The sequence below is a fragment of the Eptatretus burgeri genome, chromosome 10, assembly GCF_056783735.1.
Source record: "Eptatretus burgeri isolate ZD-2024b chromosome 10, Ebu_testis_v1, whole genome shotgun sequence".
Classification (NCBI taxonomy): Eukaryota; Metazoa; Chordata; class Myxini; order Myxiniformes; family Myxinidae; genus Eptatretus; species Eptatretus burgeri.
The window spans coordinates 96,821,693-96,846,140 of NC_140970.1; the positions used below are offsets into that span (position 1 = coordinate 96,821,693).

Consider the following 24,448-nt stretch of genomic DNA (forward strand, 5'->3'; position numbering starts at 1 on the left):
TTCATAACAATAAAAGGAGGCCACAAATGAAACGACAATGTGATTGAACTCAACAGAAAGCTCTTCAATTACTCAGCAGCTGTCATTCATGCATTTGTTTATTCACCTGCTTGGTGTCAGGTTTCCCCCCACTATCCAACTGGCAGTATGCTCTACAGCTCTCTTCCATCATGTCCACACACCCACAAACATACATTTCCATGAGCCTAGATTTCATGTACAAAAACGCATGTAAGCCCCATAAAAGTGTGCTTCATCCATAGAGAAAATGGAAAAGCAAAAGTCATCCTCCTGACAATACACTGAAGTTCCTTATGTCAACACACAACGAGGATATTGACACATTTGCCTTCAGGACATTTATTCTGGACATGTTCACTCGTCTTGGCAGCACTCACATCGTTATCCTTGAAGGGCTTGGAGAGGATTGTGAGAGATCCAAGCTCCACAGAATCTTGCAAGGCAGGTGGAATTTGCAGGGTCAGCAGCTGATCGTAGCAGAATCGAGCAAGCTTGTAAGCTCCTAGGGCTCGGCTCTGTTTTGCTAGTACGGACAGGATTTTCCTAATGATTGGAATCAAGGTACACATGCTGCTCAAGAATACTGATACCACATCCAACATGACTGAGAATAAAGTTTGCATAAAATGGCCATATGCATGATATAAGCATGGAAGTTGGACATAAGGCAAAATTGACAAGATAAAAATGGAGAAATAGAGTAAAAAGTAGAAGCATAAAAAAGAGAAGGGAGGTTATGGGTGTATGGGAGAAAAGTAAAAGAAATTTTGGAGGATATAGGCAAGAAAAGGGAAAATGAAAAGAAGAGACATAATACGTCATAAAAGCAACCGGTTTTGCGAAAGAATGGTTGTAGTTGGGAAGACCCATCATGAAGAAAATTAACCACCAACTCGTATAGCTGTCCTGGAAGCAAGAAGGTTCAGGTCTGACATTATAACTACCATGTTTGTTTTTCATCCAGGACTGTGCAGGCTTTGTGCAACAGGTATAAATATCCTCCGAAAGGGGTGGGGCATCACTTGACTGCAAGTTGTGGTCAAGTTTCATCGAAATTGTGTGTGTGTAGTTTCAGATAAGTGTTTACATACTGATTGACTGACTGACTGACTGACTGACACACACTGCACGATGCGAAACCCTCACCTGAACAATTTGTTCTAGGTGAGATAAAATTGTTTGAGTGAAGTAGGTAATGACATCTCCATGAAAACAGCTGGTTCTGGGGCCGAGCATTCACTGTACAGAACGGGTGTGCGGTTCGAGTCGAGAAAGAGCATACGCGGTTAAGTTTTTCATGGGTGGTTAAATGGCACTGATTATAATACCATAAGTATTGCACACTTTAATAATTACATAATCCTGAAAATTTAAATTGATAAAAATAGAAATAAATGCTCAAAAATAAACTGGTTTTATCCACCTGTTTTATTAAAAGATAAAAATCGAATTCTGACAAGCTTATATATAATACAGCATATTATCATCTGCTGTACTTCACTATCCTGTATTATCCTACAACTGCACACCAACTCACATCTACATGTACACATCACAAACATTCATTCACTGTACATGCACACTCATACTCCAAAGCACACGTAAACACAGTCTCATACAGAATATAAAGCCAAAATAAATCATAGTAAGACATATGTGAATGGAGTATGTGATGTTGTGTGTGTCGGTGTGGATGATGGGGTGGGCATCTGGGCAACAAGCAGGGGTATTAACAAACAGGAAAAGAGAAAGGAGACAAGAAACAGCAACAGACACGAACGAGGCCCAAATGGGCACGTAGCATGCACACTCACAAACTCAGTACAAAAGCAAATGCGCGGGCACTCAACGAGATGTGCAAATATATTAGATCAACAGATTAACACCAAAAATGAACAAAAATTATTAAACATGACAATTGACAACAAGACAACCCAGGACTTTATAAAGACTTGTTTTGAATAATATAAATTTGTTCATAATATTGCCCAATAAAATATTTGGTAGAAAGCAAATGATGAGGATGATATTCAGTCATTTTTTTCAGATGTAAGGAAGGATACACCTTGGATATCCCTGGAGGGACAACCTTCGTGGTACTGTGCAGGAGGAAACGAGCAATGTTAAAGATCGATTCAGGCAGCAATGATGTGAATGGGTCATCCTGGAAGCAGAGACAGAGTAAAAGCAATGGCTTTGTTTCAATGTTAAATGTTTCACAATGACAGGCTGTTGCATGGAAGCTAAAGGACCAAAACATGACCTCCAAAAGGCTACGAAAGAGCCTCTAGATTATAAATCAAAGTTCTCCTTTGTGTATTAATGTACAGTTGTCAAGCTTTACTGATAACAGTTATGAATCTGGAAAATTTTGTTTCACATGCAACTGATACCTGTGCCATCAATCGCTTTTTCATGACTTTCCATTCAAGAAGAATGTGCAGATAGCCAATTGCATGCTTGGCTCAACTATGTTATGGCATGATGAAAAAAGGATTCCATTTTCAAGCTGAATTGGAAGAACATCTTTAAATTACTAAAACTCTCATCTTGTATGCATGTATGTATGTATGTATGCATGTATGCATGTATGTATGTATGTAAGTAGGGTAAGAATACTGATTCTGGCTCACTTTTCCCCATGTAAATGAATGGGGGATTTTCAGCGATTCCCTTTTTTTTTTTTCCTTAAAAATAAACCCCCTTTTTATCCCAAGGTATATTTATTTGTCTCCCATTTTAACTTGGAGGTTGAACCTCATTGAATTGAACACCTGGGGGTTGAACAGCTCACTCATTGAACCTATAAAGATTTGTTCATTCTCAAATTCCTTCAATAGTTTAATTTTCTTTGCACAATAATCCCCATCTAAAATATTGACAAACAAAACATTTGAATCTTTATATTTTTTAAGATACCCCATTTGTGCCATTACGAAATGATAAACTTCTCTTAATGCTCTTGTTTGACCACCTCCTGAGCCACAGGTTATTTTTATGTTAAGCCCCGCCCACTTTTCTTTAAGCCCCGCCCACTTTCCACAAGGCATTCAATAAGCCCCGCCCACTTTTCTTTAACCCCGCCCACTTTTGCTAAGCCCCGCCCACTTTCCACAAGGTATTCAATAAGCCCCGCCCACCTTTCTTTAAGCCCCGCCCACTTTTGCTAAGCCCCGCCCACCTTCCACAAGGTATTCAATAAGCCCCGCCCACTTTTCTTTAAGCCCCGCCCACTTTTGCTAAGCCCCGCCCACTTTCCACAAGGTATTTTTTCTAAGCCACGCCCACTTTTCTAAGCCCCGCCCACTTTTGCTAAGCCCCGCCCACTCTTACATCATTTCCAGTTCATCTCTGACTCACAAAGAAATCACTAGAAAATTACAGGATGTTATGGTTTTGAAAAATTTCCCAATGAAGGCTTGCCTAGGCTTGCCCAGGGAATTTCCAAAGGAAACCACACCCACCAGTCTTTCTCTATAAAAGCTTCAAGCCCAGGCTCCATTTTAAACATTTGTTTTTGCTGGCAATGGTGTGCTGTGTGCTTGCCTGGAACTCTCTGTCTTGTATGGAACTAAACCTTCAAGTTGATGAACTGGATTCAAACCTCTTATCTGTTGAGGTAAGATTTTTATTTTCCTATTTTCAAACTTTGATTGAAGCATACTCATTTAATAATTAAATAACTTAATTAATACATTATTATTTTCTCTCACAGGAAATTGTATCTGAAATACAAAATGAAAATACTGCTTTTGCTACAACTTGGGGCGAAATTGTTGGCTTGGTTGAAGACCTTATGAGCGACCAAGACCCACAGAACGAGTTCGTCCTTGATGACCCAACCAAAGAGTTATACCTTGGAGACCAGCAAAATCCTGAAAAAGAGTTTTACAGCAATAGTACTCATTGTGAGTTATCAAGACAATACCCACTGAACAAGTTATACGTTGATGAGCCAGAATACAAGTTTTACCTTGGAGACTCACAAATTTTGAAAAAATCAGTAAATGAGTTCTGCCTTGATGGTTTAAATAACTACCTTGGAGACTCAGGAAAAGGGTTCTGCCAAGATGGTTCTAAATATGGGAACTACCTTGGAGACTCACAAATTTTGAAAAAATCAGTAAATGAGTTCTGCCTTGATGGTTTAAATAACTACCTTGGAGACTTGGAAAGTTGGGTTTATTTTGAAGACTTGAAATGCTACCACTCTTTGGGATTTAAACCTATCAAGAAAGTTCTTACTCCCTCTTTCTATGTTATCAAACCTGAAAGCCTTAAAAGACAGAATTGGAAGAAGAGAAAAAAAAAAAAAAGTAAAAAAAAAATATATATATATATATATATATATATATATATATATATATATATATATATATATATATATATATATATATATATATATATATATATATATATATATATATATATATATATATGTGGAAATCTCATTTTGAAAAAGACATTGTGTTGGGTGAGGATTGAGTTGGGGTTGAGATTTTGAATGTGAGGGTTGGGGTTGAGATTTTGAATGTGAGGGTTGGGACACACACACACAGACACATCAACAAACAAAAGTTAAGCCTTGACTATTCAGTTGAGGATTCTGTGTTTGGGGTTCACAGATTTAAGAACGTCCACCCCTTGACACACATTATATACTGTTATACACCTCGGACTTGGCCCTCGAGTGTCCACAACGGTGTATAGTAGGAGGGAGTGAAGCGCCAACCTATTGCTCCCATTGCACACACACACACACACACACAAACAAAAGTTAAGCCTTGACTATTCAGTTGAGGATTCTGTGTTTGGGGTTCACAGATCTAAGAACGTCCACCCCTTGACACACATTATATACTTGTACACCTCGGACTTGGCCCTCGAGTGTCCACAAAGGTGTATTATCTGCTTAGTTTTGTCTTTTGTAATTCCTGTGAATAAAATGAACCTAAAATCTCTTCCCCTTCCAAATCATATATTTTATAAGTCCAAGGAACTGTATCTATTACATCAACAATTTTAAAAAGTTCTTTCGTCCATCGTTCAGTAAAACCCTTTTCAAAATGAGATTTCCACCTATATATTCTTACGATATCACCAACTTTGAACTTAGGTTTTCTGACATTAATCTCTTTTTCATATTTTAATTTTGGAAATGTTTCTGATGGTTTCATATTTGTTGACGTGTGAATCGTGTCATTATACTTATCCACAATATCCTGAATAAAAGATGACCATTGTTGTGAACCGAGTTGTGTGAATTTTTTATATAGTCTCTCTTTTAAGGTACGATTAAAACGTTCAACAACAACTGCCTTCCCTTCATTAAAGGTACTGTATAATGTAATACTGTTATTTTTTAGAAAATTCATAAATGTCTTGTTATAAAACTCTCTACCCTCATCAGTCCACAATTTTTTAGGTTTTCTCTTACTTTCATTAAATATCTGTTGAAAAGCTAACATAAGAGTATTACCTGTTTTGTTTTTTAAAGGGACAACCCACGCATATCTACTCCTCAAATCAATAACGGTTAAAGCATACTTGTACCCCTTATCATTATTGAGTTCAATCAAATCAGCAGACCAGATATAATCAACTTCCTTGGAATAAACTTTCCTTCTCTGAAACTTTGTGAATATTGGTTTATGTAATTCATCAGCTAATTGCTCTTCAGTCTTAATGGCATCATTAGAGCCTATAAGTTTTTTGAATTTCCAAGTCCAAGTTTCAATTTAGCACTAATCATCTTCTTCACGATGAACCTATCAACTTTTTCTCTCAAGGTTGGATTTTGTATCAGAGACAAATTATACAACATTTCTCTATCGGCTTCATGCTTTTCTTCCAACGTTGTGGTATTCCCATAATCAATATCGTGTCTCATGCACACTTCATCAACTCTATTGATTGGTTTACTCCAGGATTTAGGATTGTCTGCCTCATCTAATCTTTTATCCAAGTTTGTGCCTGGACCACAGAAAGAATACCCTGGAAGATGTAATTCCCCTGGTATTCCAGTAGTTGTAAATTTACTTCCTGATAAAAACTTTTGTATATCTCCTCCGAGTTTGTGTTTGGAGATAAATTGATTTTTTTTGAACCACACACCGAACATATACCTTTTTGTATAACCCTGTTATTTTTACTTTTAATATATGAAATATTTTTAGTATTAGTTTTCTTTTTACATTTGAGACAATAACTCATTTATTTATGAGAAAAATTCCTGCAGAGTGCAAAAACCTTTTTAGTTTCCAACATGCACATTTGAATCTTAATTTTTAAAACATAAAGAATCCTTAGAAATGCCTTCACTCTCTCCTCCATTTATTTAAGAAAAAACTTGAATTAAAATGAATAGCTTGACGATGTCAATAGTCTTGAAGAAAATATTGCAAATAGACTTGTCAATTCTTTGTTTTCCTCCTCGGTGGGTTGAGTTATTTTCTGTAATACCACCAATCTTTTTTGAATCTCACTGGTTTCCATATTTTGATATTTATTCATTCTCTCTCTTTCCTCCCTCTCTCTCTTCTCCTTTTCCTCCTTCTCTTTCTTCTCCCTCTCTCTCTTCTCTCTTTCCTCCCTCTCTCTATTCTCTCTTTCCTCCTTCTCTCTCTTCTCCTTTTCCTCCTTCTCTTTCTTCTCCCTCTCTCTCTTCTCTCTTTCCTCCCTCTCTCTATTCTCTCTTTCCTCCTTCTCTCTCTTCTCCTTTTCCTCCTTCTCTTTCTTCTCCCTCTCCTCCTTCTCCTTTTCCTCCTCTTCCCTCTCTTCTTCAACTCCTTCCTCATCCCTTACTATCCTTGAATCGTTTACACCCCATAGAATATTATACATATATTCATCAGGATTTCTTGTTATTCCTGTATCCAAAATAATTTTTTTTACAACAGGAAACCAATAAAATTTCTTTTGAATTTCTAAAAGAGCCTTACCTTTTCTTAACCTTATAATTTTTTCATTATTTAACATTCTAATTAAATCTAAAGTTGTCGGTTTATCAACATCAGCATAATGCCAATCTTTTATTGAAAATACCTCATTCTTATGTTGTAGAACATATTTATTAAAATACCGAATACCCTTTTCTTGAAGGTATGCTTGGACACAGAAATGATAATTTTCTTGAAGCCTTCTTGCTGTCATTTATGTATTAGAAATATATGTTAGAATAATATTATGGCACGAAACACCTCCCCATCTTCCCATAGTTAAATCATTTTGTATTTCGTTACTTATTATATATAATCCTGTTTTTTCTGTTTTCATGAGATAAACAAGGGCAAAACCATTATTATATTTACCCTTATTAAATTCTTTTATTTGTTGTTTACTAATCGTGGCTCCACAAAACTCATTCTCGATACCAAGTGGATAATATTCTTCCTTACGAGACTGATTTAATTGTTCCAGGTCTTCGAGGTTAATTTTAAATGACCAATTATATCCTAAATCATTCATATCATACCCCCATTGTTCTATTCTCATACAAACGATACGCCCTTCTTTATAAAAATTTATTTTAATTCGAACTGTGAATTCTGTATGACCTGGAGATAATATCAACACTTCTGTATCTTTGGAATACACAGCCGTTTTATTTAAGTATATATATTGTGATAAATCACTTAATCTCACCAAGTCATTCGCGTCAGTCGGGCTTGGATAATTTTTTAATTTATAAGCATTTTTCATGTTAATATTTTTGTTTATATTATATTTATGTCGTTCAGCCTGTGCCTTTGCATAATAATTTGATAAATCAATATCCAGTTCTTGAGATACACCAAAGATAGAACCATCTTTACCAACATAAGTAATTTATATTAGATTAAAAATAATATCATAAAATTTTTTATTTTTGTTGAGTTTAAATAACACATATAGACATAATTGACCACAACACTTGGAATTTAATTCTTGGACTTGAAATGTTTGATAAACACCATTCTGTAAGAATTTTATGACTTCAACAGGTGGTGGAAGACCAAAACTATCAAAATAATATTTGTCTTGACTATTAAAAATACAAACCCAATGAGAACCGTTCCCATCATTATCTTCTAAGTTCATAATAATATTCTTTGTATGTTTCGGCACATTTGTTAATTCATCTCTCATACAAATAACCACATTATGAATTTTTAATTTCTTACAATATTTGGCAAGTTGTAAATTTGATGTTGTATTCTTTCCAAATTCTTTCAACCACTCATCAATGCTCATTTATTTATTAGAAAGATATAATCCATTACCTCTTTTCGTTAATTTTACACCTGCTTGTGCTATAGAAGAAAGCATATCTCCAACTAACAATCTCGCTTTATCAGGCAGACCTTCAAGTTTTTCAGCAAAATCTACAATTACGCCACTTCCACTAATTTGTTTCTCCAACTATTTGTTATGTCTTTCCAATTCTTTTTGAGCCTGGAGTTGAGCCTTCCTTTCGTTGGCAGTTTTCACCGCTGTTGAAATACCACCCGTCAATGCTCCAACCGCACTTAAACCAGCAAATAAAGGAATTAGAAATGGGAGAAATCCTCCACTCGTCTCTCTTATTGAATATTTTTTCAACATTGGTTTTGTCATTTTAATTTTAAGTGAGCCAGTGTCATTCAAGATTTTAACCTGTTCTCTTGTGAGCAAAACATCAATTCTTACTGCTCCTTTTCTCTGAATTGTATTAACGTTAATCGTACAAGGCTTTTGATTTTGAACACAAGATGATAGTTTATGAAGATTGATTTGATTAACATATACCCAAGTTGGTACTTTGCCACTCATTTATTTAACAAAACATTATGTGAGACTAATCATCACACCATTATCTGTATTAATCTGCAATTCTGTTTCTTCCAAAAGCAAACAATATGTATCAACTTCTTCACTCTCTCCTCTTTCAATGTATAGGGAAGTATCCACTCGATTAGACTTTATAGTTTCCTTTTGAGCGCTCAGGTCAAACGCATAGATTGTATACAAACTTTTAAATGCTGTCATATCCAAAATAGGTTCTTTATTTCCATTACTTTCACACACCTTTTGGTAAGACTTGTATGCTTCAGCAAAATCATTTTTTCCCAATTAATTTCCAATCTATCTCGTGGATAAAATGTTCCATCTAGAGAAACGCGAAGTTGTTTCACCTTAGCATTATCACTCAATGCATTATTCTTATCAGTCGCAGTATCACCATCTGGCTTTTTAAAAATCATCCACAGATATCGTGGCTTTCCTTCCAGAACACCCAAATTCCACGTGTAAGTAGTTTGGTTGAGTTTAACGTGTTGACATCTTCTTTTGAGGTATGATACACTGAGTGGTTTCTTTGAGTTAAGTCTTCGATTCAACATCTCTTCTGTTTTAAGATTAGGAGTATATTCACTGATATACCAACTCATCTCCTCAATTACAAATTTATTCTGTTCACCAAAAGCACTACCAACACCAAAAAGCAATCTATTTTCATTATCATTCCTTTGTAGTTGAAATCTAATTTTAAGACCATACAGAACTTTATCATAATCACAAAATCCAAATATACCTTTAAGAGGAACTGCCACAGTAAAACTATTTTCTGCTTTTGTATCATCATTATACATTCCTTTCCTTTGAATATATCCAGGGTCTGTGTTTGTTCCCGTTGACATATCAGGAATAAAACCTTCGACAGACCCCTTTCGCATTCTATCACTGAATGTATAGAGTGTAAATTTCATCATTTCAGATACAGCAGAGACATAATCAACCGCTTCAACTTCTTGTGTTCCAATATACAATCGCACACTATCAAACATTTTCCAGAAGAAATCATTTACAAGTGTAGCGTTTGTGTTATTCCCAGTCTTAGTGAATTTAAATTTACACAACAAGAAACTTTCGGAGAGATTCAAATAGGTTTGTTGATTATTTATTTCAAAACTTTTTGTACCATTTGTATTCCAGTCTGTTCCAGTTATTGCATTTACCTTGAAGTAATCTTCTTTTTTAGTGGAGTTTGAGATAATAATAGTATCATCCAAATCATAGATACTATCAATTGCTTCCATACTTGTATTTATTTAGGAAAAAAGATGTTAAAACTTTTGAAACCCTGATCCAAGTATTTGAATTATTTTCTGTCGTTCTTGGGGGGACAACTGAGTTTTACCTTTCTTAATTTCTTTTATTGCTTGTAATTTATGAGATTCCTTCTGAGCATCTTTTATACTCTTTACAGCACCTGCTACATTTCCCACAGCAGAAGCAGTTGAACCAATTAGGTCTTTATGTTTAAGAATAGTTGAACCAATACCCATGAGAGTATCAATTATCCCATCTCCTCTAAATTGATGTCCGACACCCCTTTGTCTCTTAGGTTTATAGTATCCTCTACCAAGATACATACCTTCACCCTTGTAGTACGGGGAAAGGAACATCCCATCCCCTGTAATTATTTTATATTTTCCCAACTCGTGTTTCCTCACAATAACCATCGTATTTATTTCTTGGAAAACTTCACGTAGGTGAATTCTGATGGATATAACTTCTCCATTAAAAGAAATCATACGATTATCTTGGTCGGTTATCCTAAAATTTACTCTGTGTATGGTTTTTCCTGACACAGGGAGATAAACCAAATTTTTGGGTTCCATATTGAATTTATAACCAATTGGGGTTGAGTATGCGCTGAATGAAAATATTGTATTTGTTTTTTTCCATCATTATAAGCACCATCAATCAAATCACAGTGAATTAACACCGAATTTATTCCTGAGGATATTTGAATGACATTATCACTGTAAAACGTCCCATTAGTTTCAATCTTTTTTGAGGAGAAACCCAATAACTCTCTAAATGAATTATCAATTGTGAAATCAACCTTGTAGTTATTTTTTAACTTTAATCGTTGATTTTGAAGTATGTTTTTGAATGTTTATAACAATATTTTTTGGTTCATCACCCTGTTCTTTCATAAGACGAGCAATTTCGGAAGATATTTGAGAAATCTCGTATGCTCCGTCCGGGTGAGACTGTTATCGTTTTGTATCCACTTCCCGGATTATAACTAAACTTGTCATTTTTCTCGGTTATATTAAATAAGGTATTATAAGTTTCCATGGACAATAAAGATGCCTCATATTCTTTTGTTGTGTCAAGTTGTAGTGGGTATGGGAATGAAGATGTGTGGTCGCTTGTTGTGAAATTAAAACTCAGGATTGTGCTTCTCATCTTATTTAATATGAGATAAAATGTCTTTATATTGAGATTTATTAATTATTTTCATGTTCATCAACTGGTCTAAAATGGCTGATGCTTCATTAAAACAATTGTTATTTCCAGCCTTCTTACTGCCTAACAACAATAACAGTCTATTAACTAATTGCGATGGGTCATTTGGAAGAAAACTAATACCTGAACCAAGGATACTTAAAGCCTGAATAATGTGTTTCTCCTTCTCATTCTTCCTACTTTTACCAGAAAGAATAACCTTATAATTTAGAGTGTTCAGCAAATCAATATATACTCTATCATCATTATTTTCCATATCCAATGGTTTATCAATATACTTTGATTCATCCCTCACAGTTGAACCTTGTCTTCCATCTTTTGTGAGAAGAAACATTAATCTCGGAGTTAGTTTAACAGGGGGTTGAGCAGAACTTAAGAACCTTAATTCATCATTAAATATCAATACCTTTTCTTGAACAAGATGAAATATTGCTGGTTGTTCTGTTGGAATGAGTCCTGCTTTGGTTTTTGAATCCGCTGAATATTCATTGTTTTGAATAGCATTCACAATATAATCAGGGGGTTGATTAATCTCTTCCAGTTGTTGAAATAAACCTTCATCATCATATTCTAATTCTCCTAAATGCTCTAATTCTTCCTCCGTCATTTGACTGAAATCTTTTAACATTTGAAGCTTTCTGGGAGTATATTCTACTGTGGGAACTGTGGAAACATCTTTCATTTTTCTTGGGAAGTTTTTAAAAGTGGTTTAAAAAATTTCTCTTGTTTTCTTTCAAATGCTTCTTCGCCCGTTAGTTTCTGTCTGCGTTTCTTCTTTATGTCTTCCTGTTGTTTTACAACTTTTGAAACCAACTCTTGATGTTCCTTAAATCTTCTTGCTCTTTCTTTTGTATCCATTTATTTATTGTAAAATATCATTTAATGAATTGTAAAGATTAACAGGGAAATTTTCCTTTTCTTCATCATTCAAGTAGATGTGTTCAAATAAATCCTTTTCTTTAAATATTTCATCAAATTCTTTATTAACATTAATGCGAGTTGTAATTTTTTCTTCACTAATACTTGCATCTCTGCTTTTCATACGTTTGCGTTGAGTTTCTTCATCAACATCAAAACCGAATGATAAAATCTTCACTCCGCTCAGATATTTAATAATTTGTCTCGTTCCTTCTGGATTAGTTTCTAATATCCCAACACCACCAGATTTTAGTTTCCTTAACTCACTCTTACAATGTGAATATTTTGTTGTACCAAGAGAAACCTCCTCAAATATTTGTCCTTCATTCCTCAATCGCATATGTTCCTCCACTGCAATATAGTGATAATCTTCACCTTTTATTTCTCCAGGTCTTATTGCTCTAGTTGTTGTTGATACAATGCGTATCACGGGGTGTTTTTTAAGTAAATTTACAATATTCTCATTTGTACTACATAAGAACCTTGATTTATGAAAGTTTTTTCCAGAAGCAGATTTACCCACAAGATTTATAATAATAGTTGTCATTTCTATATGTAATTGTTTATAAAACAAAAAATATATCCCTTAATATCTCATCTTGTTTCACAACAATATATTTATATTTTTCAGTCGTGTGCTTCATGTAATCCTCAAATTTCTTTTTACTACATAATGTAGAACAATTATCTCTCCAAAAATTATTGATATCTATTGAATTTAACTTGAATAAAATAAAAGTATTAGCATTGTTTATGATGGAACGACGAGGAAGTTGAAAGTACGATTGACTAAGATAAATACAATTACAAGAAGAATGTCTCCCTCTTGTGTAGTAGCTGTCCATTACCGTTTGGTTTCTCTCATTAACACAATCATCAAAGATAACGAGGTTCTTTTTTGATTTATCCAAATCTTGGGGAGACGGTATATCATCCGTATTATCACTAAGAATACAAGTTATAAGATTTGATTTCTTTTTACATCTCTGTGTATCACAAAATAGTTGAATTATATCTTCAATGTTATAATCATTTAGGTTTTTTTGACGTTTAAATAAACCGATTATATCTTCTTTTTGAAGACCAGCATTAAAACCTTGTGAGAGTAGTTGATACTCTGGTTGAAAACTCGACTTTGTGAAAATTATTAAATTATCATAATCTAAAAAGTTGGGAGTGAGGAGCATTTTTAAAAGTAAGCAGGTTTTTCCACATCCACTTGAACCAACTATGAGACATCTAAATGAATTTGGGAGATTTTTATGGTTGTTAAATTTTATCTTATTTTCCCAAATAGGTAAAAAATCATTCATTTATATATTTGAAAAACAGGTTATTTAATTTATTATTGGCTTTTTTAGAAACTCTATATTTTATCCTAAGTTCAGGTTTAATTTCAAGATAATCCATTATTTTATTTATACAATATCTTGTGTTGATATTTCCCTGAAAATTACATCCATGAATAATATACAACAACAATCCTTTGAACATTTCTCTTATACGTTCAGTTTCTTCCCTTGTAAGGAAAGGTGTGTTATCATCCTCATACTTTACATTCATTTCTCTAATCAATCTTGTAAAGTAATTCATTTTTGGTGTAAATCTAAAAGAATTATTTTCCTTTTTATATTTTTTATTATCATTAATTAGAAGATAATCACAGAATATACATTGTTTATAGGCTTTTGACTCTGTGTTTAATCCCCGTCTTTCACACGCAGGACAATTCTCAAATTTGTCATATGGAGAATCAGGAAAGTCTAGCATATTTATAAAGTAAAACTTTACTTAAACTGAAATTCATCTATACTTTCAGTTGTATATTACCATCGATATCGATATACTTTTTTCATTATCAGATTCAACGACAACATTTTTTATATTAAAGGTAATTTTAAAATTATCGTTAACTACTATTGAACGAAATGTCATTTCACCTGATATATTAACATCCTTTATTTCATCAGGATTTACATCTTTAGGGTTGTTGAAAAAAATACAAATTTCTCCTTGCATATTACAGATGGTCTTATCTTTTCTTTCTAAAGCTTCATCCATAAGGTTTTTGTTCTTTGATACTTTTTCTTGTTTCATTGCTTTTTCTAGTTTTGAATATATTACTAGAAGGAGAGGAGAAACTTTTGTTAGAGATACTTTAATTGATGTTCTTCCAGGTATACTGAAAGCCCTTCCACTGAAGGAAATTGAAGAACTCATATTATTTACCATAATAGTTTTTATCCAATAGTTGTTATATTTATCTTTGTTCAATTTTACATCCTTGACATATTTCTCAGTATCTTTAACAGATGAAGAGATTGATTGAAACTTGTCTTTTGTGTCTTGAAACATTGTATTTATTAAGTGAAAAAGTTGGAGGATAAAATGTTTTTAAGCACAGATTCACCTATAAATTAAACGAAATTTTCATCAAGAAAATTTTAGTTAAAGCAAAGTTTTATTCTATAAATATGGTGAATACAACGTACTGCGATGTTTGTAATCACGAATATAAACATTATAGAAAACACCTCCGAACCAACAAACACACATTTAATCTATTTCATCAAATATCTCCTCTTGAGTTGGAAAGAAAACATTGTGATATCTGTTCAAAGGATGTTTTGAAGAGTAGTTATAATAAACATCTTCAATCACAAAAACACAAGAAAAATGAGTTTAAAGTAAAGGGAGACTATTATATTAAAAACACTGATGGGGCATTTAAAGGGCATATAAAAATAAGGATTTTTCAATTTGGAGAACCCGGTCCATCATCAATAGCTGAATCAATTGAAATAGTGAAACCCGATGTTGAAAAATTTATTAAAAAGACATTAAAAGAAATGAAAACTTTAAAGTTTTATATGGGAGTGAAAAAGAATATGAAAAGACAAGATGAAGAACATACTCCTTATATGAGAACAGGTCTTCATTTTATAACATCATTTCAAGATTTTTTGAATAGTGGGGTTTATGAAGAACTATCAAGACAAGAGGAGGATGTTGATAATACAGTGGTAGGAAGTGGATTCAATATTAAAAAAATCATCTTTTTAGATATACACATTCTAAAATCAAACCCTCTTAAAGCTTCTTCTTATATTGAATTACCAAAAGAAATAAAACGAAAGAAGGCAGTTGTTAATATTAAGAACAATGATAATAAATGTTTTCTCTGGTCTGTTCTTGCTCACTTTCATCCACCAAAATGTAATTCAGAAAGAGTAAAACAATATATGAAATATGAGAATACCTTGGACATTAAAGATTTTAAATTCCCAATGCCACGAACAGATATTCCTAAATTTGAGAAAAAGAATAATCTTTCTATTAATGTATTTGGATTAACGGATACAAACAAAGTTCAAATATTAAAAATTTCAAACAACTATAAAAATGAAGAAACACACATTGACCTTTTATATTTTAGTGTTGGAAAGAATTCACATTACACATACATCAATAATTTATCAAGATTAATCTCTTCTCAGGTATTCAGAACAGCAAACAAAATATATCCTTGTAAGCGATGTCTTAATTCATTTCATACAAAAGAACGATTAGAACAACATTCAAAATATTGTAGTAATCATAAATCAGCTGTAATTACAATGCCTAAACCTGGTGAAAAGATTTCTTTTGAAGATTATAATAAATCTATCATGCACCCATTTGTGATATACGCTGATTTTGAATGTATCCTTAAAAAGATAAATACTGCTTCTCCTAATCCAAAAGAACCATATACAAATAAATATCAAAAACATATTCCTTGTGGTTTCTGTTATTATATCAAATCATCTGTTGGAGAAAAGTATAACAAACTTGAACATTATCGTGGAAAAAATGCTTCACAAGAGTTTGTAAAACGATTAGAAAAGGATTGTATAAGACTCACTAAATTAATGAAAGAAACAAATGAACCGATGAAATTAACCAAAGAAGAAAAATTAGAATTTAGAATGAACAATATGTCATATTTGTGAGGGGGAAATTAAGGAGTCTAAAGTTAGAGACCATTGTCATCTTACTGGTAAATATAGAGGTCCCGCTCATTCCTGTTGTAATCTTAATTATAAATTACCTTCTTTTATTCCAGTCTTTCTTCACAACAGCGCCAACTATGATACACATCTATTTATAAATGAACTTTCAAAAACACCAGGGAATATTTCTGCCATAACAAACACAAGTCAAAAGTATATTTCATTTTCAAAAATGATATTCACAAAACCTTTAACTCATATTAGGTTTCTAGATTCTTACAAGTTTATGGGAACACCACTAGCCTACCTCGCATCAAATCTAAACTCCACGGACTCTTTTCCAAATCTTAATTCATTCTTTCCAAAAGAGGAAATTCTCACTAAAGAGGAAATTCAGATTAAAGAGAGAATTCAAAGTAAAGAGGAAACTCTAATTAATGAAGAAATTCTAACTGAAGATGAAATTCTAATTATAAAGAAAATTCGAACTAAAGAGGAAATTCAGATTAAAGATGAAATTCTGATTAAAGAAGGAATTCTTACGAGAGAGGAAATTCAAACAAGGAATGAAATTCAAAGTAAAGAGAAAATTCTTACAAGTAAGGGAATTTATCCTTATGTTTATATGGATTCATTTATGAGATTTAAAGAAACACAACTTCCTTCAAAAGAAAGTTTCTATAATAACCTTTATGAAGAAGAGATAAGTGATAAGGAATATAAACACACACAAGAAATATGGAAAATATTTAAGATAAAGAACCTTGGAGAATATCATGATTTATATCTAAAAACAGATGTTTTATTGTTAGCTGATGTGTTTGAGGCTTTTAGAACACTGTCATAATAAAAATTGTTATGGATTAGATCCTGCCCACTATTTCACAGCTCCTGGTTTAGCTTGGAGTGCAATGTGAAAATGACAAAACAAGATATAGATTTAATCAGTGATGTTGATATGCTTTTGATGATTGAGAAGTCCAAGAGAGGTGGAATATCACAAGTATGTTCAAAAAGATATGCGAAAGCAAATAATAAATATCTCCCAAATTATGATAGTGAAAAAGATAGTAATTATTTGATGTATTTTGATGCTAATAATTTGTATGGATGGGCAATGTCTCAATCTCTACCTTATGGTAAATTAGAGTGGGTGGAAGAAAAGGATTATGAAAAGGCTTTGATGAATATTGTTATTTCTTCTCAAGAGGAATTGAATGACGAAGAAGAAGGTTATTATTTTGAAGTTGATTTGAGGTACCCGAGTGTTCTTCATAATAAGCATAAAGACCTTCCTTTTGCATGTGAGAAAGAAACCCCAAAGAAAGAATGGTTCAGTGATTATCATAAAAGTTTTAATATTAAAGGCAAATCAATAGAAAAGTTATTAACAACATTCTATGATAAAGAGGGATATGTTTTACATCAGAGAAGCTTGAAACAGTTTTTGAGAGAAGGATTGAGAGTCGCTAAAATTCGTAGAGTTTTAAAATTTAAACAAAGTCCTTGGATGAAAAAGTATATTAAATTCAATACAGATATGAGAGCAAATACAAAAGTAAAATTTGAAGGGGACTTTTATAAATTAATGAATAATGCTGTATTTGGAAAGACTATGGAAAATGTTAGAAACAGGCAAAACATTAGATTCGCAACATCTTGGAAAGAAGCTTCGAGATTGATAAATAAACCAAGTTTTGAGAGAGAAGAGGTTTTTTCAGAGAACTTTTCTGCAATTCATATGAAAAAGGAAAGTATTGTAATGGATAAACCAATTTATATTGGAACAGCAGTTCTTGATTTATCAAAGATATTGATGTATGATTATTTGTATAATGACTTAAAGAAAGAGTATGGTGAAAATGTTTCATTGTTGTATATGGACACTGATAGTTTTATCCTAGATATAAAAACTGATGATGTTTATGAAGATATGAAGAAAAATATTGGAGTATATGATACAAGTAATTTCAGCAAGAAGAGTGAGTTATTTTCCAAAAAGAATGAAAAGGTTATTGGTAAGTTTAAGGATGAGTTGGGTGGAAAAGTAATGAGTGAGTTTATTGGATTGAGAGCAAAGGCATATGCTTATAAGTATGGTGAACAGATTGATAAGAGGTTAAAGGGAATAAAGAAATATGTAATAAAGAAATCAATAACTTTTAGAAATTATTATAATTGTTTGATGAATAAGAAAGAAGAATATAGGAAAATGAATACAATAAGAAGTTATAAACATAACATATATAGTGAAGAAGTAAATAAAAAGGCATTAGGAGCCTTTGATGATAAGAGATTTATTTTAGATAATGGAATAGATTGTGTTCCATATGGATATTGTATGATAGAGTGTATAAAATAGATTATGTTTTAACGATGGGAAGATGGGTTAGGGTTTTTTAAGGGCTACCGCTGCGTTTTTTCACAATATATAAATGGTTAAACCAAGTATTAATCAAACTAAAGAGTGGAGAAAATCTCAGTCTTGGTATATAAATGGAAAACATAATGAATGTGAAAAATATCAAATAAGTCTTATTGAAAAAATAACTAAAACAAAGGTAAATAAAACAAATAAGCGAATTAATTTAAAAACTAGTAAGTTAGAGGATGTAAAGAAAAAAATGAATATCCTTGAATGGACTGAAAACTTTGATGGTTATCAATTGAACAATGAAAAAACAATTTACTATAATCTCAAAATGATATGTGGCTCAGGAGGTGGTCAGATGAGAGCATTAAGAGAAGTTTATCATTTCGTAATGGCACAAAAGGGATATCTTAAAAAATATAAAGATTCAAATGTTTTGTTTGTTAATATTTTAGATGGGGATTATTGTGCAAAGAAAATTAAACTATTGAAGGAATTTGAGAATGAACAAATCTTTATAGGTTCAATGAGTGAGCTGTTCAACCCCCAGGTGTTCAATTCAATGAGGTTCAACCTCCAAGTTAAAAGGGGAGACAAATAAATATACCTTGGGATAAAAAGGGGATTTATTTTTAGGGAAAAAAAATATAAATCGCTGAAAATCCCCCATTCATTTACATGGGGAAAAGTGAGCCAGAATCAGTATTCTTACCCTACTTATGTATGTATGTATGTATGTATGTTCCCAAAATACAGCCAAAATGGTACAAGATAGCGCAAAAATTTTCGGCCCTCCTTACTCACCATTCTCCTTCGGTGTGCAGTATCAAGTTTCGTTCAAATCGGGCAACGAAAAAAAAAAATTAAAAAAATAAATTCCCGATTCAGTCAAGTATTCTTCGGGATTATTTGATCAATGCAAACAACCTCAGTAGTATAGTTCGCTGGAGCTTTTTTTAATGATTTTTTTTTCATCAACCGCTGTCACAACGGGAACCCAACGGGTTCACGGGTCGTCTGGTAATCAATACTATTAAAGTCTTCTTCTTCTTCTTCTTTCGGCTGCTCCCGTTCGGGGTCGCCACAGCGGATCATCCGTATGATCCGCATAGTGATTTGGCACAGGTTTTACGCCGGATGCCCTTCCTGACGCAACCCTGGTCGCCTCTTACGACACAGGGATATGGTACACCTATTTTAACCGGGGTATACACCGGGCCCAGTACACTGGAACTCGCTTCGCCGACCTCGGAAGGATGACAGGCTGTCAACCTCCTGGTGTGTATTAATTCAAGCGGCCAACGGGGCTTGAACTCAGGACCTTTTGGATCCCAAGCCGCTACCCTAACCACTACGCCAACACCAGGCTTTTAATACTATTAAAGTGAATTTGAATATTTATTACCTCCGCCACCGAAGGTGGACGAAGATTGTGTTTTCACCCCTGACTGTCTGTGAGCAGGATGTCGCAAAAAAATATTTTGGTTCATCTCCAGATACAGATCCAGCCTATCAGTGAGATACAAAACGTAAACTGTTCAGCCTGTTGGAGGTATGCACTCAACCGAGTTCCATTCTAATTTATATATTTAATTATTTGTTTACATATGCTTCAAAAACGAAAAAACAACAACTAAATCCAACCAAATTTTGCATGTTGCCTTGGGTCCAGTTTCTGTCTGGGTAGCATATCTGGGGGAGGGGGTTCAGGATAGGGAAATAACCCAATTCTCTCTTTGTAAATGTGTGTCGTATCGTATCACCCGGTGGTAGCCGGTATTACAAATCATCTTCCTCTGATGTAAAGCTCATTTAAACTTGATAGTATGCATTACAGTCATGTTGATATCTGAGTGACAATAATTCGAAATTTTGAAAATGTTTCATTTCACTCATTTTAAGCAGAAGCTCAAACCAAACACCAAACACTGAGCTTCACAGTGAAGCAAAGTGATTTTTGTGCTCACACCATGTATAAGCAGCAAGGTTGATTGATGAAGGTGATGTTAAGACTGTATCTCACTGGGCTGCGACAGCTCATGACAAAATGCGAACGGGATTCTCCAAAATGTCTCGAAACGTTCGCGGTGGTTCTCAATTTACTCGCGTGAGTCGCAGGACGTCGCTCTGGTGTCACTTGAATTTTGAACATGTTCAAAAAATTCGTGCAACAAATTTTCTCTCAAAATAGTCACAGAGTCGTCGCGGTTGTCTCGAACCGGTCTCGAACCCTTCTCAATTTAGTTTCCGTGAGTCAGAAGGTGTGACAAATGTGAGACAACTTTGTGAGGGATTGGCGACCAATGAAACTAAATTGTGACTGATTGGAGAAAAAAATTATAATCTGTCCTGGGACCCCTGAGAGCGTGATAAAACTGCGATTCAATAGAGAATATTTTCGGAAGAAATTGCGACATAACTGAGGTCATAATTCATTTATTAAAGTCTTTTGCTGCAATATGTTATGTTATTTCAAAAGAAATTAATCATAAATTTGCACAATGTATTGTCTACTCAATGTAATATATAGATAGAAATCCACATGTTATCCATGCAATGTAATGTAGATAGATTCACAATATTTAAATCCAGATATGACAAAAAAAATTAAAAAAAACAACAACAACTCGTAGTCCAAATTGTAAAACCAGCATTGTCTGTCCTCTTTCTCTCCTGTTCTGAGTAATGGCCTTCAATGCAAACTTTTCACTTTCCCATCATTCCTTTCACCTTCCCATCATTCCTAAATCACGTCACACATATTTTTACAGAAATTAGGTCACACACAAAATATGGTCACACCCACAAGCCCCTATTATGGCAGATGAACAATTGGGTCACACACACAATGTTTGTGGGTGCAACGTTGACCAGTAACAGAACACTTTGAACAATCAGGCTTGGTCAGCATTCTCCTGCAATCACACCGTCCTGTTCTGCCAGGGCACAGCTCCCACACCATTGTAGTACTCAGTCAGGTACTCTCTTACTCGTTTCCCAACTGACAATATGATTGCTGGAAGGGAGAGGCCTCATATATATATATATATATATATATATATATATATATATATATATATATATATATATATATATATATATATATATATATATATATATATATATATATATATATATATATATGGTCCCGATTTCTCAATTGTCACGCACAGTTGTCGTGCGACTGTTGCATGACATTTGCGCGATGGTCGCACGACCGTCGTGTGACCGTCGCGCGACAGTTGCATGTGCCAAAAAAATCTCAGTTTTGTCACCTGAACGTCGCGCGAATGTCTTGCGACATGTATGTGAACTCCAGGCGAAGTTCATCCCAAATTTCGCCGGGAGTTCGTGGGACATTCATGCAATATTCGTGAGACATACGCAAATGTGTTTTAGTATAAGTTCAGTACAATTCCAAGTGAAAATTATCACTGTTTTATCGCAATTTGGTGTCTCCAACGAGACGCGAGCTGTCGCAGCCCAGTGAGATACAGGCTTTAGCTGACTTCCAAGCAGATGGAAGATGACCTTGGGCAAATGTAAGAGCAAATAGAGCAGAATGTTTGTGAAGTACAACATGCTGTCTTTTGATTAAATCCGTCAGCAAAGCGGCGGCTAAGAATACCGATTTGTTAATATAACAGTGTGCTTGCTTGATGCAAGCTCCGCCCCTCTCCTCAGCAAGAGCGCATGGAAAGCCCTGCCCTGTCAACGAAAGGGCATGGGGTAGGAGCAGATTTCCGGCAAAACGTGCATAAGCAGTAAAAGTGTGCGCAGTCGTGCTTTCTATACACTTTGGCACCCCACCTTGCTCTCCAACATCTCTGCCTATGCAACCAACACCAACTCTCTACATATTTTACTGACTTTCTCTACCGGTGCTCCGCAGACCATCATGGCAACATCAGCTGTGGAGCCTTGGGGAAGGAGTCTGACTTTTTATTGGGGCTGCCCCATGGGGCGGGATGGCCCAGAATGTGACATGCTCACAGTTGCGGGCTTCCACTGATAGGGACCCGCCATGCATGAGGGTTGTCCCAAAGTTTATGAGGACAATAGCCACACTACGCACAGCAGTTGTGGTTGGAGTTGGACCTTAAGAGAGGCAGTATTCCTCTCCTCTCTCTTTGTTTTGCCACCCCTCCTCATCGCCATACTTCTTTGCTTTGTCATCTTGCAGAACAGGAGGACTATGCTGGAAAAGGAGACACCACCTCCCAATCTCTCGCATCCACCTCGACAACCTCATCAGCATCCACCAGTTCTGTGCCACATCAGCACTGTGCAATCCAGTCTGTATGGGCCAGAGCGGATCTAAAACCAGCTCATGCTTAGCTCCAGCCCTTGCTTCTGCCCACTGTTGAGAGAGTCACAGTATTTATATTTGTCACCAAAGTGGGTTATTTCTTTTCATTGAATATACATAAGTGCATGTGTCTCCATACTCGTTTGTACATTGAGTGCCTGGTCTGTTCCTTTTATTATCTCGTCAATGACAAAGTCGAGAAGAGCTGTGAAAGCCATAATGATGTCCTTCAGTCAGTCAGTCCTTCCTTCCTTCCATGGGCCCATTAACATTGTTTTCCCCCCAACTCCTCAGACGAGGCTCAACGGATTGTTTTTAAACTCCGCCTGATGATTCATGATGTCGATGTATAAAACCTAATGGAGCCCTTTTTAAAATTTCCATCTAGGTCGTGAGATAACTGGCTAATTAATTCAAACTATAATCTGTGTTTGCATGCCCATCACATATCGCGAGATGAGATGTCTCATTGTTGTTCAATTGAACCTCTTAATCCGTGGGTGTGGGTCCGCGTCTGTATATGTTCGCTTTGAAAATGTTTTTCTCTGCAACTGCTTGTCCGATCGATGTGAAACTTTAAACATAGGAGGGACTCCCCAACTAAACTGTATATATATATATATATATATATATATATATATATATATATATATATATATATATATATATATATATATATATATATATATATATATATATATATATATATATATATATATATATATGACAAGGATGGCTGTCCATTCGTCCGTTAGCTGTTACGCTGATTGGCTGTGTGAAGTGAGGTGCAATGTGATTAGCTCTTGGCAACATTACTGTTTCGGCTTATTAAAAGCTGATATTTGAAATCTGATTCCATATTTGAGGAATGAAACTTATGGCCGAAATAATTATGTTGAAATCTAGAGTTATAACGGATAAAAATGAGGTAAAAGTGATTTCTTTCAAACCTGATAGAATTAAATGATAGTGTCCATGGGACTGAGGTAAAATGGTTCCAAAATGCATTTTTTCACCCTTTTTTAAAAGTAAATATTGTATGTCTGATTTTATTTCACACCATCAAAGGACACCACCAGCAGCGATCTTTTTGGATTTGGATTCTACTTTTATTATATTGTAGATTTTAAAAGTACGATCGGACCCTGCTATTCATGGATTCCTTATTCGTGGAACCCGTGTATTCGCGGGTCATAAGGTGTGACCTGCTTGGACATTCGCACTTCAAGTATTTGCGGTTTTAAAATTTATTTATTTATTTATTTTTACACTTCAGGACTGGTCTCCTCGATCCACATGGGAAATTGGAAATCAGGCAACATTAAATAATTACATAAAAAGGTGCAAAAACGGATCCCCTTAACTACAGACCAATTAGCTTACTGTACTTCCAATCATCAGCAAGGTCATGGAATCCATCATCACAGTTGACATAAAATCATTCCTTTTCTCAAACAGCCTCATCTCAGATCATCAATATGGATTCAGACCTGGTCACTCTACCTTGGAAATGCTACTTCTACTCTCCCAACAATGGTAAAGGCCCTCAATGGCAGACAC

At 34.4% G+C, this 24,448-nt stretch overlaps 1 protein-coding gene across 1 annotated transcript in view; it reads right to left on the minus strand.

Annotated features, from left to right (window-relative positions):
- The window catches only part of IFT122 (intraflagellar transport 122), a 252,835-nt gene that overhangs the window by 38,815 nt on the left and 189,572 nt on the right, over nt 1–24,448 (minus strand). The window contains exons 24-25 of the mRNA XM_085899537.1: nt 2,085–2,185; nt 399–564 (exon numbers count right to left, since the gene is read on the minus strand). Of these exons, the coding sequence (XP_085755663.1) occupies nt 399–564; nt 2,085–2,185 (267 nt within the window). The remainder of the gene's footprint in view (nt 1–398; nt 565–2,084; nt 2,186–24,448) is intronic.